Below are 12,992 nucleotides of genomic sequence, written 5' to 3'. Positions count from 1 at the left end.
AACTGATCCATTATAAGTCACAGGTGAAGCTCATATGACAAGGCGACAACACTTATGTCTTGGCAAAAATTGACTCAATGGGCTTTACCAAGCTGTGAATATTAGAATACTTTTTGTCAGTTTCGTTTTGCACTGAAACATTATTACAAAAGCTGTTGGGATTAAAATGACCCATTTCTTATAACAAAATCTTGTTTAGAAATATATTTTAGCGGCACTTCAGGTCAATTTGTACACAAGCGACAAGACTTTCGTCAGGGACTGTAGTATGTACAATTGTAACATGTAATGGCACAGCTGAAAGTATATAATCTTTGCATAAGGCCTCATGCACGCGACAGTGCTGCGTTTTGCGGTCCGCAAAACACTGATGCCGCCCGTGTGCGTTCCGCAATTTGCCCATAATAAAAACGCCTTTTCTTGTCCGCAAAACGGACAAGAATAAGACATGTTCTTTTTTTTTTCGCGTGGCCAAGGAACGGAGCAATGGATGCCGACAGAACATGGAGTGCTGTCCGCATCTTTTGCAGCCCCATTGAAGTGAATGGGTCCGCATCCAAGCTGCAAAAAATGCGGCTTGCATGCGGACCAAAACAACGGTCGTGTGCATGAGGCATAACAGTGTGGTCGATTTGTGTTATTTAAAATATAATGAATATAATACTAGAGGTTAAAAACGACAAATCCGATCAACTGCAAAAATACATAACACACCTCTCAGCAACGAGAGCTTTGAAATGCAACCCGGACGGAGTCTGTATGTTAAAGGGGTTGTGGAGCGATTTATATTGATGACCTATCCTCAGGATAGGTCATCAATATCAGATCGGTGACCCACCCCCTCCGATCAGCTGGTTGAAGAGAAGGCCGTGCCTCCTCGTCATTGTTTACCTGTTTGTCATTGACATTTCAATGAGACGGCTCGTTCCTTTCTTTTTTACGGTATGTATCCTACGTATATCACTACTCTGTATCTTCATGGAGTGTTCTTGGGTAGACATTGGAATGACTGCTTATACTCACCGTTAAGACGTCTGCATAACAGGAGAGGCCATCCCCGGCAAATCCACCGGGACAGATGCACGTTCTCTGACCTCCCGAAGTTGGCATACAGGTAGCCTAAGAGAATGGATCATTAATCTTATTAGTGAGATGAGTGCTTAAAGGGATATTCCCATCTGAGACAGTGAAGGCCTGTCACTAGGATATGCCATAAATGTCAGATAGTTGCGGGCCCCACCTCTGAAACCTGCTCCTATCTTCAGCACAGGGTTCCCGAAAGTGAAGGGAGAGCGTATGTGACCACCCTCAATGCAACACTATGGAAGTCTCAAAAATAGTCGAGCGCTTACTCAACTATTGAGGAACATTGTCAGGACTGCTGTGCATGCGCACAGGAATCCTCTTCAATATGCTAGCACAGTACGGGAACAGTAGGAAGTTTAAAAAAATATAGCAATCTAGACCCCCTATGTGCAGATGGGGGGGGGGGGGGTGCTTACAATAGCGCTGCAGCCTTTTCACAGCTTTGCCTAGGTCATGTGACATCATGTTCATCAGTCACATGACGTTGGCGCGGATTAGCCCCCATTGAAGTGAATGGGGCTGAGCCATGAGACCAAGCACTGCAGGAGGGAGAAGGCAGCGGTGCTCCCAGGAGTGCCAGTGCCTTCTCAATCAGCGGGGGTCCTGGGTGTCAGATCCCCACCGATCAGATTCTGATGACCTATCCAAAGAACATCAGTTGTAAAATTTCACAAAAAACCCTTTTAACCACTTCAGCCCCCCTAGCTTAAACACCCTTAATGACCAGGCCACTTTTTACACTTCTGACCTACCCTACTTTCACTGTTTATTGCTCGGTCATGCAACTTACCACCCAAATGAATTTTACCTCCTTTTCTTCTCACTAATGGAGCTTTCATTTGGTGGTATTTCATTGCTGCTGACATTTTTACTTTTTTTGTTATTAATCAAAATTTAACGATTTTTTTGCAAAAAAATGAAATTTTTCACTTTCAGTTGTAAAATTTTGCAAAAAAAAACGACATCCATATATAAATTTTTCTCTAAATTTATTGTTCTACATGTCTTTGATAAAAAAAAATGTTTGGGTAAAAAAAAATGGTTTGGGTAAAAGTTATAGCGTTTACAAACTATGGTACAAAAAATGTGAATTTCCACTTTTTGAAGCAGCTCTGACTTTCTGAGCACCTGTCATGTTTACCTGAGGTTCTACAATGGCCAGACAGTACAAACACCCCACAAATGACCCCATTTCGGAAAGTAGACACCCTAAGGTATTCGCTGATGGGCACAGTGAGTTCATAGAACTTTTTATTTTTTGTCACAAGTTAGCGGAAAATGATGATTTTTTTTTTTTCTTACAAAGTCTCATATTCCACTAACTTGTGACAAAAAATAAAAACTTCCATGAACTCACTATGACCATCAGCGAATACCTTGGGGTGTCTTCTTTCCAAAATGGGGTCACTTGTGGGGTAGTTATACTGCCCTGGGATTCTAGGGGCCCTAATGTGTGGTAAGTAGTTTGAAATCAAAATCTGTAAAAAATGGCCGGTGAAATCCGAAAGGTGCTCTTTGGAATGTGGGCCCCTTTGCCCACCTAGGCTGCAAAAAAGTGTCACACATCTGGTATCCACGTACTCAGGAGAAGTTGGGCAATGTGTTTTGGGGTGTCATTTTACATATACCCATGCTGGGTGAGATAAATATCTCGGTCAAATGCCAACTTTGTATAAAAAAATTGGAAAAGTTGTCTTTTGCCAAGATATTTCTCTCACCCAGCATGGGTATATGTAAAAAGACACCCCAAAACACATTGCCCAACTTCTCCTGAGTACGGGGATACCAGATGTGTGACACTTTTTTGCAGCCTAGGTGGGCAAAGGGGCCCACATTCCAAAGAGCACCTTTCGGATTTCACCGGCCATTTTTTACAGATTTTGATTTCAAACCACTTCTCACGCATTCGGCTCCCTAAAATGCCAGGGCAGTATAACTACCCCACAAGTGACCCCATTTTGGAAAGAAGACACCCCAAGGTATTTCGTGATGGGCATAGTGAGTTCATGGAAGTTTTTATTTTTTGTCACAAGTTAGTGGAATATGAGACTTTGTAAGGAAAAAAAAAATAAAAATTATCATTTTCCGCTAACTTGTGACAAAAAATATAAAATTCTAGGAATTCGCCATGCCCCTCACGGAATACCTTGGGGTGTCTTCTTTCAAAAATGGGGTCACTTGTGGGGTAGTTATACTGCCCTTGCATTCTAGGGGCCCTAATGTGTGGTAAGTAGGTAAATGACCTGTGAAATCCGAAAGGTGCTCTTTGGAATGTGGGCCCCTTTGCCCACCTAGGCTGCAAAAAAGTGTCACACATGTGGTATCGCCATATTCAGGAGAAGTTGGGAAATGTGTTTTGGGGTGTCTTTTTACATATACTCATGCTGGGTGAGAGAAATATGTCGGCAAAAGACAACTTTTCCCATTTTTTATACAAAGTTGGCATTTGACCAAGATATTTATCTCACCCAGCATGGGTATATGTAAAATGACACCCCAAAACACATTGCCCAACTTCTCCTGAGTACGGCGATACCAGATGTGTGACACTTTTTTGCAGCCTAGATGCGCAAAGGGGCCCACATTCCTTTTATGAGGGGATTTTTAGACATTTGGATCCCAGACTTCTTCTCACGCTTTAGGGCCCCTAGAATGCCAGGGCAGTATAAATACCCCAAATGTGACCCCATTTTGGAAAGAAGACACCTCAAGGTATTCAATGAGGGGCATGGCGAGTTCATAGAAATTTTTTTTTTTTGGCACAAGCGGAAATTGATATTTTATTTTTTTTTCTCACAAAGTCTCCCTTTCCGCTAACTTGGGACAAAAATTTAAATGTTTCATGGACTCAATATTCCCCTAACGGAATATCTTGGAGTGTCTTCTTTCCAAAATGGGGTCACATGTGGGGTATTTATACTGCCCTGGCATTCTAGGAGCCCTAAAGCGTGAGAAGAAGTCTGGAATATAAATGTCTAAAAAATTTTACGCATTTGGATTCCGTGAGGGGTATGGTGACTTCATGTGAGATTTTATTTTTTGACACAAGTTAGTGGAATATGAGACTTTGTAAGAAAAAAAATAATAATTTCCGCTAACTTGGGCCAAAAAAATGTCTGAATGGAGCCTTACAGGGGGGTGATCAATGACAGGGGGTTGATCAATGACAGGGGGGTGATCAGGGAGTCTATATGGGGTGATCACCCCCCTGTCATTGATCACCCCCCTATAAGGCTCCATTCAGATGTCCGTATGTGTTTTGCGGATCCGATCCATGTATCAGTGGATCCGTAAAAATCATACGGACATCTGAATGCAGCCTTACAGGGGGGTGATCAATGACAGGGGGGTGATCAATGACAGGGGGGTGATCAGGGAGTCTATATGGGGTGATCACCCCCCTGTCATTGATCACCCCCCTATAAGGCTCCATTCAGATGTCCGTATGTGTTTTGCGGATCCGATCCATGTATCAGTGGATCCGTAAAAATCATACGGACATCTGAATGCAGCCTTACAGGGGGGTGATCAATGACAGGGGGGTGATCAGGGAGTCTATATGGGGTGATCACCCCCCTGTCATTGATCACCCCCCTATAAGGCTCCATTCAGATGTCCGTATGTGTTTTGCGGATCCGATCCATGTATCAGTGGATCCGTAAAAATCATACGGACATCTGAATGCAGCCTTACAGGGGGGTGATCAATGACAGGGGGGTGATCAGGGAGTCTATATGGGGTGATCACCCCCCTGTCATTGATCACCCCCCTATAAGGCTCCATTCAGATGTCCGTATGTGTTTTGCGGATCCGATCCATGTATCAGTGGATCCGTAAAAATCATACGGACATCTGAATGCAGCCTTACAGGGGGGTGATCAATGACAGGGGGGTGATCAATGACAGGGGGGTGATCAGGGAGTCTATATGGGGTGATCACCCCCGTCATTGATCACCCCCCTGTAAGGCTCCATTCAGACGTCCGTATGCGTTTTGCGGATCCGATCCATGTATCAGTGGATCCGTAAAAATCATACGGACATCTGAATGGAGCCTTACAGGGGGGTGATCAATGACAGGGGGGTGATCAATGACAGGGGGGTGATCAATGACAGGGGGTGATCAGGGAGTCTATATGGGGTGATCAGGGGTGATCAGGGGTTCATAAGGGGTTAAATAAGTGACGGGGGGGTGTAGTGTAGTGTAGTGTAGTGGTGTTTGGTGCTACTTTACTGAGCTGCCTGTGTCCTCTGGTGGTCGATCCAAACAAAAGAGACCACCAGAGGACCAGGTAGCAGGTATATTAGACGCTGTTATCAAAACAGCGTCTAATATACCTGTTAGGGGTTAAAAATATCACATCTCCAGCCTGCCAGCGAACGATCGCCGCTGGCAGGCTGGAGATCCACTCGCTTACCTTCCGATCCTGTGAATGCGCGCGTCTGTGTGCGCGCGTTCACAGGAAATCTCGCGTCTCGCGAGATGACGCGCATATGCGTGACTCTGCGCAGCGCTGCCACCTCCGGAACGCGATCCTGCGTTAGGTGGTCCGGAGGTGGTTAAGTGTCCATAATACAGATCCACAATTTGGACATTAGAGATGAAATCGCATCACTGTTACTAATGAGGAAAACTGATGGTCTGTCTTCTAGGCAGGAAAATGCTGCATTTTTAAAATACACACGTTTTATACGTCCATGTGAATAGACTCATAGATTAATATTAGCTCTGTATTACAGAAAAATATGGATAGAATAATGATGGAAAATATGCTTGCGTGAAAGCAGCCTGTCATATTTATACTGAATTCGCTATATAAAATGCAGTCCCAGAAAAGTGTTTCAGAAGCCTCTAGGACATGAACTGCAGCTCTGTACAAGATGGAGGTTGTACTGAGCCTTAATTATTTACTGTGCATGAGTATACATGCAGTACAAAAAAGTAAAAAAAAAAAAAAAATAAAGGATAAAAAATAAAAATAAAAGATTGTGCTCCAAAAATGGTTCAAAACATTTACCATAACAGAGCTTCCTGTTTGAAAGTCTGGAGTGTTCCTAATGGGATTACATGATCATTGGATAAACAATTGACACCACAATGACATGGTGCTCATTTTACTCTCATCTCGGCTCAGATCATTGTTAGCTTGGGAGTTGGCTGCATATTTATTGTTTTAACATTGACATTACCAACCATTTGGTGACAGCCGCCATTGCTTTCTAAGCACACATTAACTGGGTCACAGGAGTACCCATCGCCAGTGTATCCTTTCTTACAAATACAGTCATTCTGTAAAAAAGACAAAAGAATAAGTCTCTAATATCATTGCAAAATAAAAGATTTTTAAAGGAGATAGAATGCATTTAAACACTTCTGGTTTCTTCTGGTTACCTGCAGTATTGATCAGATGTTTGGACAACCCCTTGACCCTTCTGTTTTATAAGTAAAAATGGATTGAAGGGTTCGGACAATCATTATTAATTACCCACACCCGTCACCCCCGCTGATCAGCTGTTTGAAGAGGAGGCGGTGCTCTATGCGAGCGTTGCTTCCTGTTCATTACACTGCTCGCTGTCTCAGAAGTTTCGGCGGCACAGCTTTCACTTGAATGGAGCAAGTACTTGTAATTTCATTTTGCCGCAGAAAACAGGAGACGATGTGTAGTGTAATGAATAGGAAGCAGCACTCGCATGGAGCACCGCCTCCTCTTCAAACAGCTGATCGGTGGGAGTGCCGAGTGTCGGGCCCCTAACGATCTGAAATTGATTACCTATCCTGACAATATAAATGGCAGGATAACTCCTTTAACTGTGGAGAGGTGCTCCACGCTGACTGCTGCTGCCCTCTCTACAAATATATATATATATAAAAGAAAGGCATTGAGGGCAGCAGCAGTGCCTCTACAGTTAGGCCTCATGCCGGGATTCCTGCTGACAGCAGGAGCGCACGGCGTCATTGGTTGCTATGACGCAGTGCGCTTCATGCCGCCGCTGCTGTACAGTAATACACTATACGAGTGTATTACTGTACAGCAGCGGCGGCATGAAGCGCACGGCGTCATAGCAACCAATGACGCCGTGCGCTCCTGCTGTCAGCAGGAATCCCGGCCAGGTTACCACAGACCACTGTCGGCCGCGGAACACGGTCGTGTGCATTCGGCCTTAACAGAAAACAGGTGGCATTGCTAAGGCACAAAATGGGCCACTTTAAGCTATTTCTTTTAATAGAAATGTACAATTTCAGTAATTAAAGCATATTACAAAAGTGGTCAGTATCACTGCCCCTACACATCACAGAAAAATAAACTAAAAATAAGAACGACAGTTACACTTTTATGATGGGCAATATTACTGGATGAGGCTACAGATCTAAACGTCTTTGTGACAGACGCGCTTCTCGGGCTCACCGTGACTTAACTGACCTGAACACAGATCACACTGATTGTAGTGATCTATGCTGCTGTGAGTTCCAACCCGAATTCAGGTCTGCTGTTCCCTACTCAAATGATGCGGGTAGTACAATACAGTAGACCCATGGTGGGGCTGGAACTCACAGGATCATAGATCACTCTGGTGCAGTGAGTTAGAGTCAGCTGAGCGGCCACTGCTCCGGAAAATGAGGCCATCACATGAGCCGTTTTTCTCAGATTTTACAAGGCCATCTGAAATCAGCCTAAGTGGTTAGATCAGCTAAATTGCGTAGTGGGCATTAGGCTGGGTGGGTGAAATACTAAGAGAACAACAGAAAAAAGCTTACAGGTAAGTTTAATTTACTGCAATAGAGCAGTCAGATGAGGGGAACTTTGTGGAGGTCCTGTCAAAGTTATATAATTACTGCGTCTGGCTGTGAGGTATAAGTATTAGAACATGACTACTTTTTACAAATATAATCTTTACCTGTCCCGGTTGTGTAAATTTGCAGTCAGCATTAACATCGCAGTTCCCTTTATTTTCCATGACACAGTTGTCGATGGGTATACATTCTATACCATCTCCACTCCAGCCAGGATTACACTGACAGGTAACCCCTCCGGTCGGTGCAATGGTGCAGATAGCCTGAAAGTATTACCGTACATCAATTAATCACTGCTTTAATGCCTGTCTGCCTAAAGACATTGTATGCACAAAACAAATTCCCACCATAATGATGTCATATAGCCGAAAGTACTGTAAAGTAGTATTAGCATTTAGAAATTCAATCACACTACTATAAACTTAGGCTACTTTCACACTTGCGTTGTTTTCTGCTATTGAGATCGGCAGAGGATCTCAATACCGGAAAAAATATTTCCATTTAATCCTCATGCATTCTGAATGGAAAGAGATCCGATTAGGATGTCTTCCATTCCGGCAGCGTTCCGTTTTGTGACAGGACACAAAACCGCTGCAAACTGCAGTTCTGTGTCCGATCATAAAAATGGAAAAAATGGAACCGGCACTGAAAACAATGTCAATAGTGACAGATCCGTTTTTTTTAGGTGCCTTTTTTACACAACGCACAAGTGATGCGTGAAAATCACCGCTCATGTAAACAGCCCCATAGAAATGAATAGGTCCAGATTCAGTGCGGGTGTAATGCGTTCACCTCCCGCATTGCACCCGCACGGAATACTCGCCCGTGTGAACTCAGCCTAAGGCATCCACACCGCCAGTTTAAACCCTGAGGACAGTTTAGGCCAACTGTCAGAAAAGCACTGGAAATAGAAGTTCAAGGATTTAGAAAAGCACCTTCATCCAAGGTTAGAATAAGGCCGGAGTTTTTACCAGAGTAAGGCTCCATTCACACGTCCGTGGTGTGTTGCGGATCCGCAACACACCCGCCCGGCACCCCTATAGAAATGCCTATTCTTGTCCGCAAGCTGCGGACAAGAATAGGACATGTTCTATCTTTTACGGAGCACTGTGTGCTGTCCGCATCCATTCCGTCCCCATAGAAAATGAATGGGTCCGCACCCGTTCCGCAAAATTGCGGAACGGATGCGGACCCATTTGCGGACGTGTGAATGGAGTCTAAGACATTCATATTTTATAAGCCTAGTCTGAAGCAGTAGCAACGTTCAGTAAAAGTTCCAAGTTGGATTGCACCAGCCTTGTCTCTGTCTCGAGTTCCTCAATTAACACTTCAGTAAATGGTTGTACCTCCATCTAAAAAGGTACTGGTGTCACGACTTCAAGGGACCTTGCCATAGGCACATTAATACAGACCATCAAGGGCACCTCGAACCACCATCTGGCCTGTGACCCTTACACCAGACTGTGCCCCAGAGAATCCTTGTGCCGTTCTCCTTTTCACTTATGTGAGCCTGCCCAGGGACGACCTAACCGTGAGTAACCAGAACTGTATTTACCCCGGCCCACCTATTGCTCACACCGTGACCTCACACATAATTCCCCTGTTAGGTCTGGCATACCGCATATGTTAATGTATAGTTTTTTACCGGACTCTGCAGGATACAAAAGCAGGGTGTGCTGCACTTGTGGATCCATTTTTCCCAACGTATATATGTCAAATAGATGGAAAAACGTGATGTGAACCCACCCTTACTGACTGCTTTTCTACAGATATGGCATCGTATTTTTACAGATATACTTCATCAGTCGTAAATCTTAAATCACATGACAGACTTTCTCACCTTTACTATTGGTTGTACCTAGCAAGAAAAGGAAAAGTTCACCTTGAACCCTCCGGTCTACAATGGTAGGCACCATAGGGCAGCACACATGGTAATAGAATACAGTCATAGTTTTCACAAGACGGTCCAATGTAACCAGATTTCAAGACGGGCATGGATTATGTTAAAGGGGTTCTGCAGTTTGGCTAGATCATCCTGGAGCGCCGCTGCCTTCTCAAACAGCTGATCGGCGGGGGTCCCGGGTGTCGGACCCCCACCGATCAGATGCTGATGATCTATCCAGAGGATAGATCATCAGTTTAAACAAACTGCAGAACCCCTTTCATTTCCATTTAAAGGGGTTGTGTCATGAAACATATTCTACATTTTTCAAACCAGCAGCTGGATCTGAATACTTTTGTAATTATTGCATTAATTAATTGCATGTAATTAAAAAATGCATTATTAGCCAGTGACCTATTCAATAAAATGTATCTGTATAGCGCCACCTGCTGTTTGTTCTTTTCCTTATTTTTTGACCATCTCACTGAGCTGGTAGAACATGCTCAATTTATGGGTAAATGCACACATTCAGGAATATGTGCGGAGAATCCGCGCTGAAATCTGCAGGTGTTCGCAGGAAAATCATCAATTGGTGCGGATTTGATGTGGAGTTTCCGCGTGCAGATTTTTCTCTCCCCTTTGAACTGAATGGAGAAAATCTGATCAGGAAAAATAAAATTGACATGCTGCGGATTTTAAAATCTGCACCGTAGGTCAAAATCTGCACCGAAAAAAACTGCATCGTGTACATGAAAATGTCAAATTCTCATAGAATACAATGTGCATGACCTACGGTGCGGATTTTCCGCACGCAAGTATACACACCTCCCAACTTTTGAAAATTGCAAAGAGGGACAATATGTGCGGCACGCATCGCTTAAATTGTTTTCTAACTCCAAAGCATAATTACTGACTCTGGGTCGGTTAGGAGGGTGTAAGTTCCTTTATTTTTTTTTACAGCAAGTGTTAATATCCATTTAAATATTAGCTCATGAATAATCGGATTATAGATATTTTAAAGGGAACCTGTCACCGGGATTTTGTGTATAGAGCTGAGGACATGGGTTGCTAGATGGCCGCTAGCACATCCGCAATACCCAGTCCCCATGGCTCTGTGTGCTTTTTTTGACACAATAAAAGCACACAGAGCTATGGGGACTGGGTATTGCGGATGTGCTAGCGGCCATCTAGCAGCCCATGTCCTCAGCTTTATACCCAAAATCCAGGTGACAGGTTCTCTTTAACCACCTCAGCCCCCAGTGCTTAAACACCCTGAAAGACCAGGCCACTTTTTACACTTCTGACCTACACTACTTTCACCGTTTATTGCTCGGTCATGCAACTTACCACCCAAATTAATTTTACCTCCTTTTCTTCTCACTAATAGAGCTTTCATTTGGTGGTATTTCTTTGCTGCTGACATTTTTACTTTTTTTGTTATTAATCGAAATTTAACGATTTTTTTGCAAAAAAATGACATTTTTCACTTTCAGTTGTAAAATTTTGCAAAAAAAACGACATCCATATATAAATTTTGCTCTAAATTTATTGTTCTACATGTCTTTGATAAAAAAAAAATGTTTGGGTAAAAAAAAAAATGGTTTGGGTAAAAGTTATAGCGTTTACAAACTATGGTACAAAGATGTGAATTTCCGCTTTTTGAAGCAGCTCTTTCTGAGCACCTGTCATGTTTCCTGAGGTTCTACAATGCCCAGACAGTACAAACACCCCACAAATGACCCCATTTCGGAAAGTACACACCCTAAGGTATTCGCTGATGGGCATAGTGAGTTCATAGAACTTTTTAATTTTTGTCACAAGTTAGTGGAAAATGATGATTTTTTTTTTTTTTTTTTTTTCATACAAAGTCTCATATTCCACTAACTTGTGACAAAAAAGAAAAAGTTCTATGAACTCACTATGCCCATCAGCGAATACCTTGGGGTCTCTTCTTTCCAAAATGGGGTCACTTGTGGGGTAGTTATACTGCCCTGGCATTCTAGGGGCCCAAATGTGTGGTAAGGAGTTTGAAATCAAATTCAGTAAAAAATGACCTGTGAAATCCGAAAGGTGCTCTTTGGAATGTGGGCCCCTTTGCCCACCTAGGCTGCAAAAAAGTGTCACACATCTGGTATCTCCGTACTCAGGAGAAGTTGAGGAATGTGTTTTGGGGTGTCTTTTTACATATTCCCATGCTGGGTGAGATAAATATCTTGGTCAAATGCCAACTTTGTATAAAAAAATGGGAAAAGTTGTCTTTTGCCAAGATATTTCTCTCACCCAGCATGGGTATATGTAAAATGACACCCCAAAACACATTCCCCAACTTCTCCTGAGTACGGAGATACCAGATGTGTGACACTTTTTTGCAGCCTAGGTGGGCAAAGGGGCCCATATTCCAAAGAGCACCTTTCGGATTTCACAGGTCATTTTTTACAGAATTTGATTTCAAACTCCTTACCACACATTTGGGCCCCTAGAATGCCAGGGCAGTATAACTACCCCACAAGTGACCCCATTTTGGAAAGAAGAGACCCCAAGGTATTCGCTGATGGGCATAGTGAGTTCATGGAAGTTTTTATTTTTTGTCACAAGTTAGTGGAATATGAGACTTTGTATGGAAAAAAAATATATAAAATCATCATTTTCCACTAACTTGTGACAAAAAATAAAAAATTCCAGGAACTTGCCATGCCCCTCACGGAATACCTTCGGGTGTCTTCTTTCCAAAATGGGGTCACTTGTGGGGTAGTTATACTGCCCTGGCATTTTCCAGGGGCCCTAATGTGTGGTAAGTAGGTAAATGACCTGTGAAATCCGAAAGGTGCTCTTTGGAATGTGGGCCCCTTTGCCCACCTAGGCTGCAAAAAAGTGTCACACATCTGGTATCTCCATACTCAGGAGAAGGTGGGGAATGTGTTTTGTGGTGTCATTTTACATATACCCATGCTGGGTGAGAGAAATATCTTGGCAAAAGACAACTTTTCCCATTTTTTTTATACAAAGTTGGCATTTGACCAAGATATTTATCTCACCCAGCATGGGTATATGTAAAAAGACACCCCAAAACACATTCCTCAACTTCTCCTGAATACAGAGATACCAGATGTGTGACACTTTTTTGCAGCCTAGGTGGGCAAAGGGGCCCAAATTCCTTTTAGGAGGGCATTTTTAGACATTTGGATACCAGACTTCTTCTCACGCTTTGGGGCCCCTAAAATGCCAGGGCAGT

General features: G+C 43.2%; 1 protein-coding gene across 1 annotated transcript in view; it reads right to left on the bottom strand.

Annotated features, from left to right (window-relative positions):
- STAB1 (stabilin 1) overlaps positions 1 to 12,992 on the bottom strand; it is a 382,691-nt gene that overhangs the window by 218,752 nt on the left and 150,947 nt on the right. The window contains exons 25-27 of the mRNA XM_040408846.1: positions 7,983 to 8,141; positions 6,280 to 6,375; positions 1,024 to 1,119 (exon numbers count right to left, since the gene is read on the bottom strand). Of these exons, the coding sequence (XP_040264780.1) occupies positions 1,024 to 1,119; positions 6,280 to 6,375; positions 7,983 to 8,141 (351 nt within the window). The remainder of the gene's footprint in view (positions 1 to 1,023; positions 1,120 to 6,279; positions 6,376 to 7,982; positions 8,142 to 12,992) is intronic.

This window comes from Bufo bufo, chromosome 9 (assembly GCF_905171765.1).
Source record: "Bufo bufo chromosome 9, aBufBuf1.1, whole genome shotgun sequence".
Taxonomy (NCBI): domain Eukaryota; kingdom Metazoa; phylum Chordata; class Amphibia; order Anura; family Bufonidae; genus Bufo; species Bufo bufo.
The sequence above is the reverse complement of the archived record's forward strand: the minus strand, read 5'-3'. Positions and strand labels throughout refer to the sequence as shown.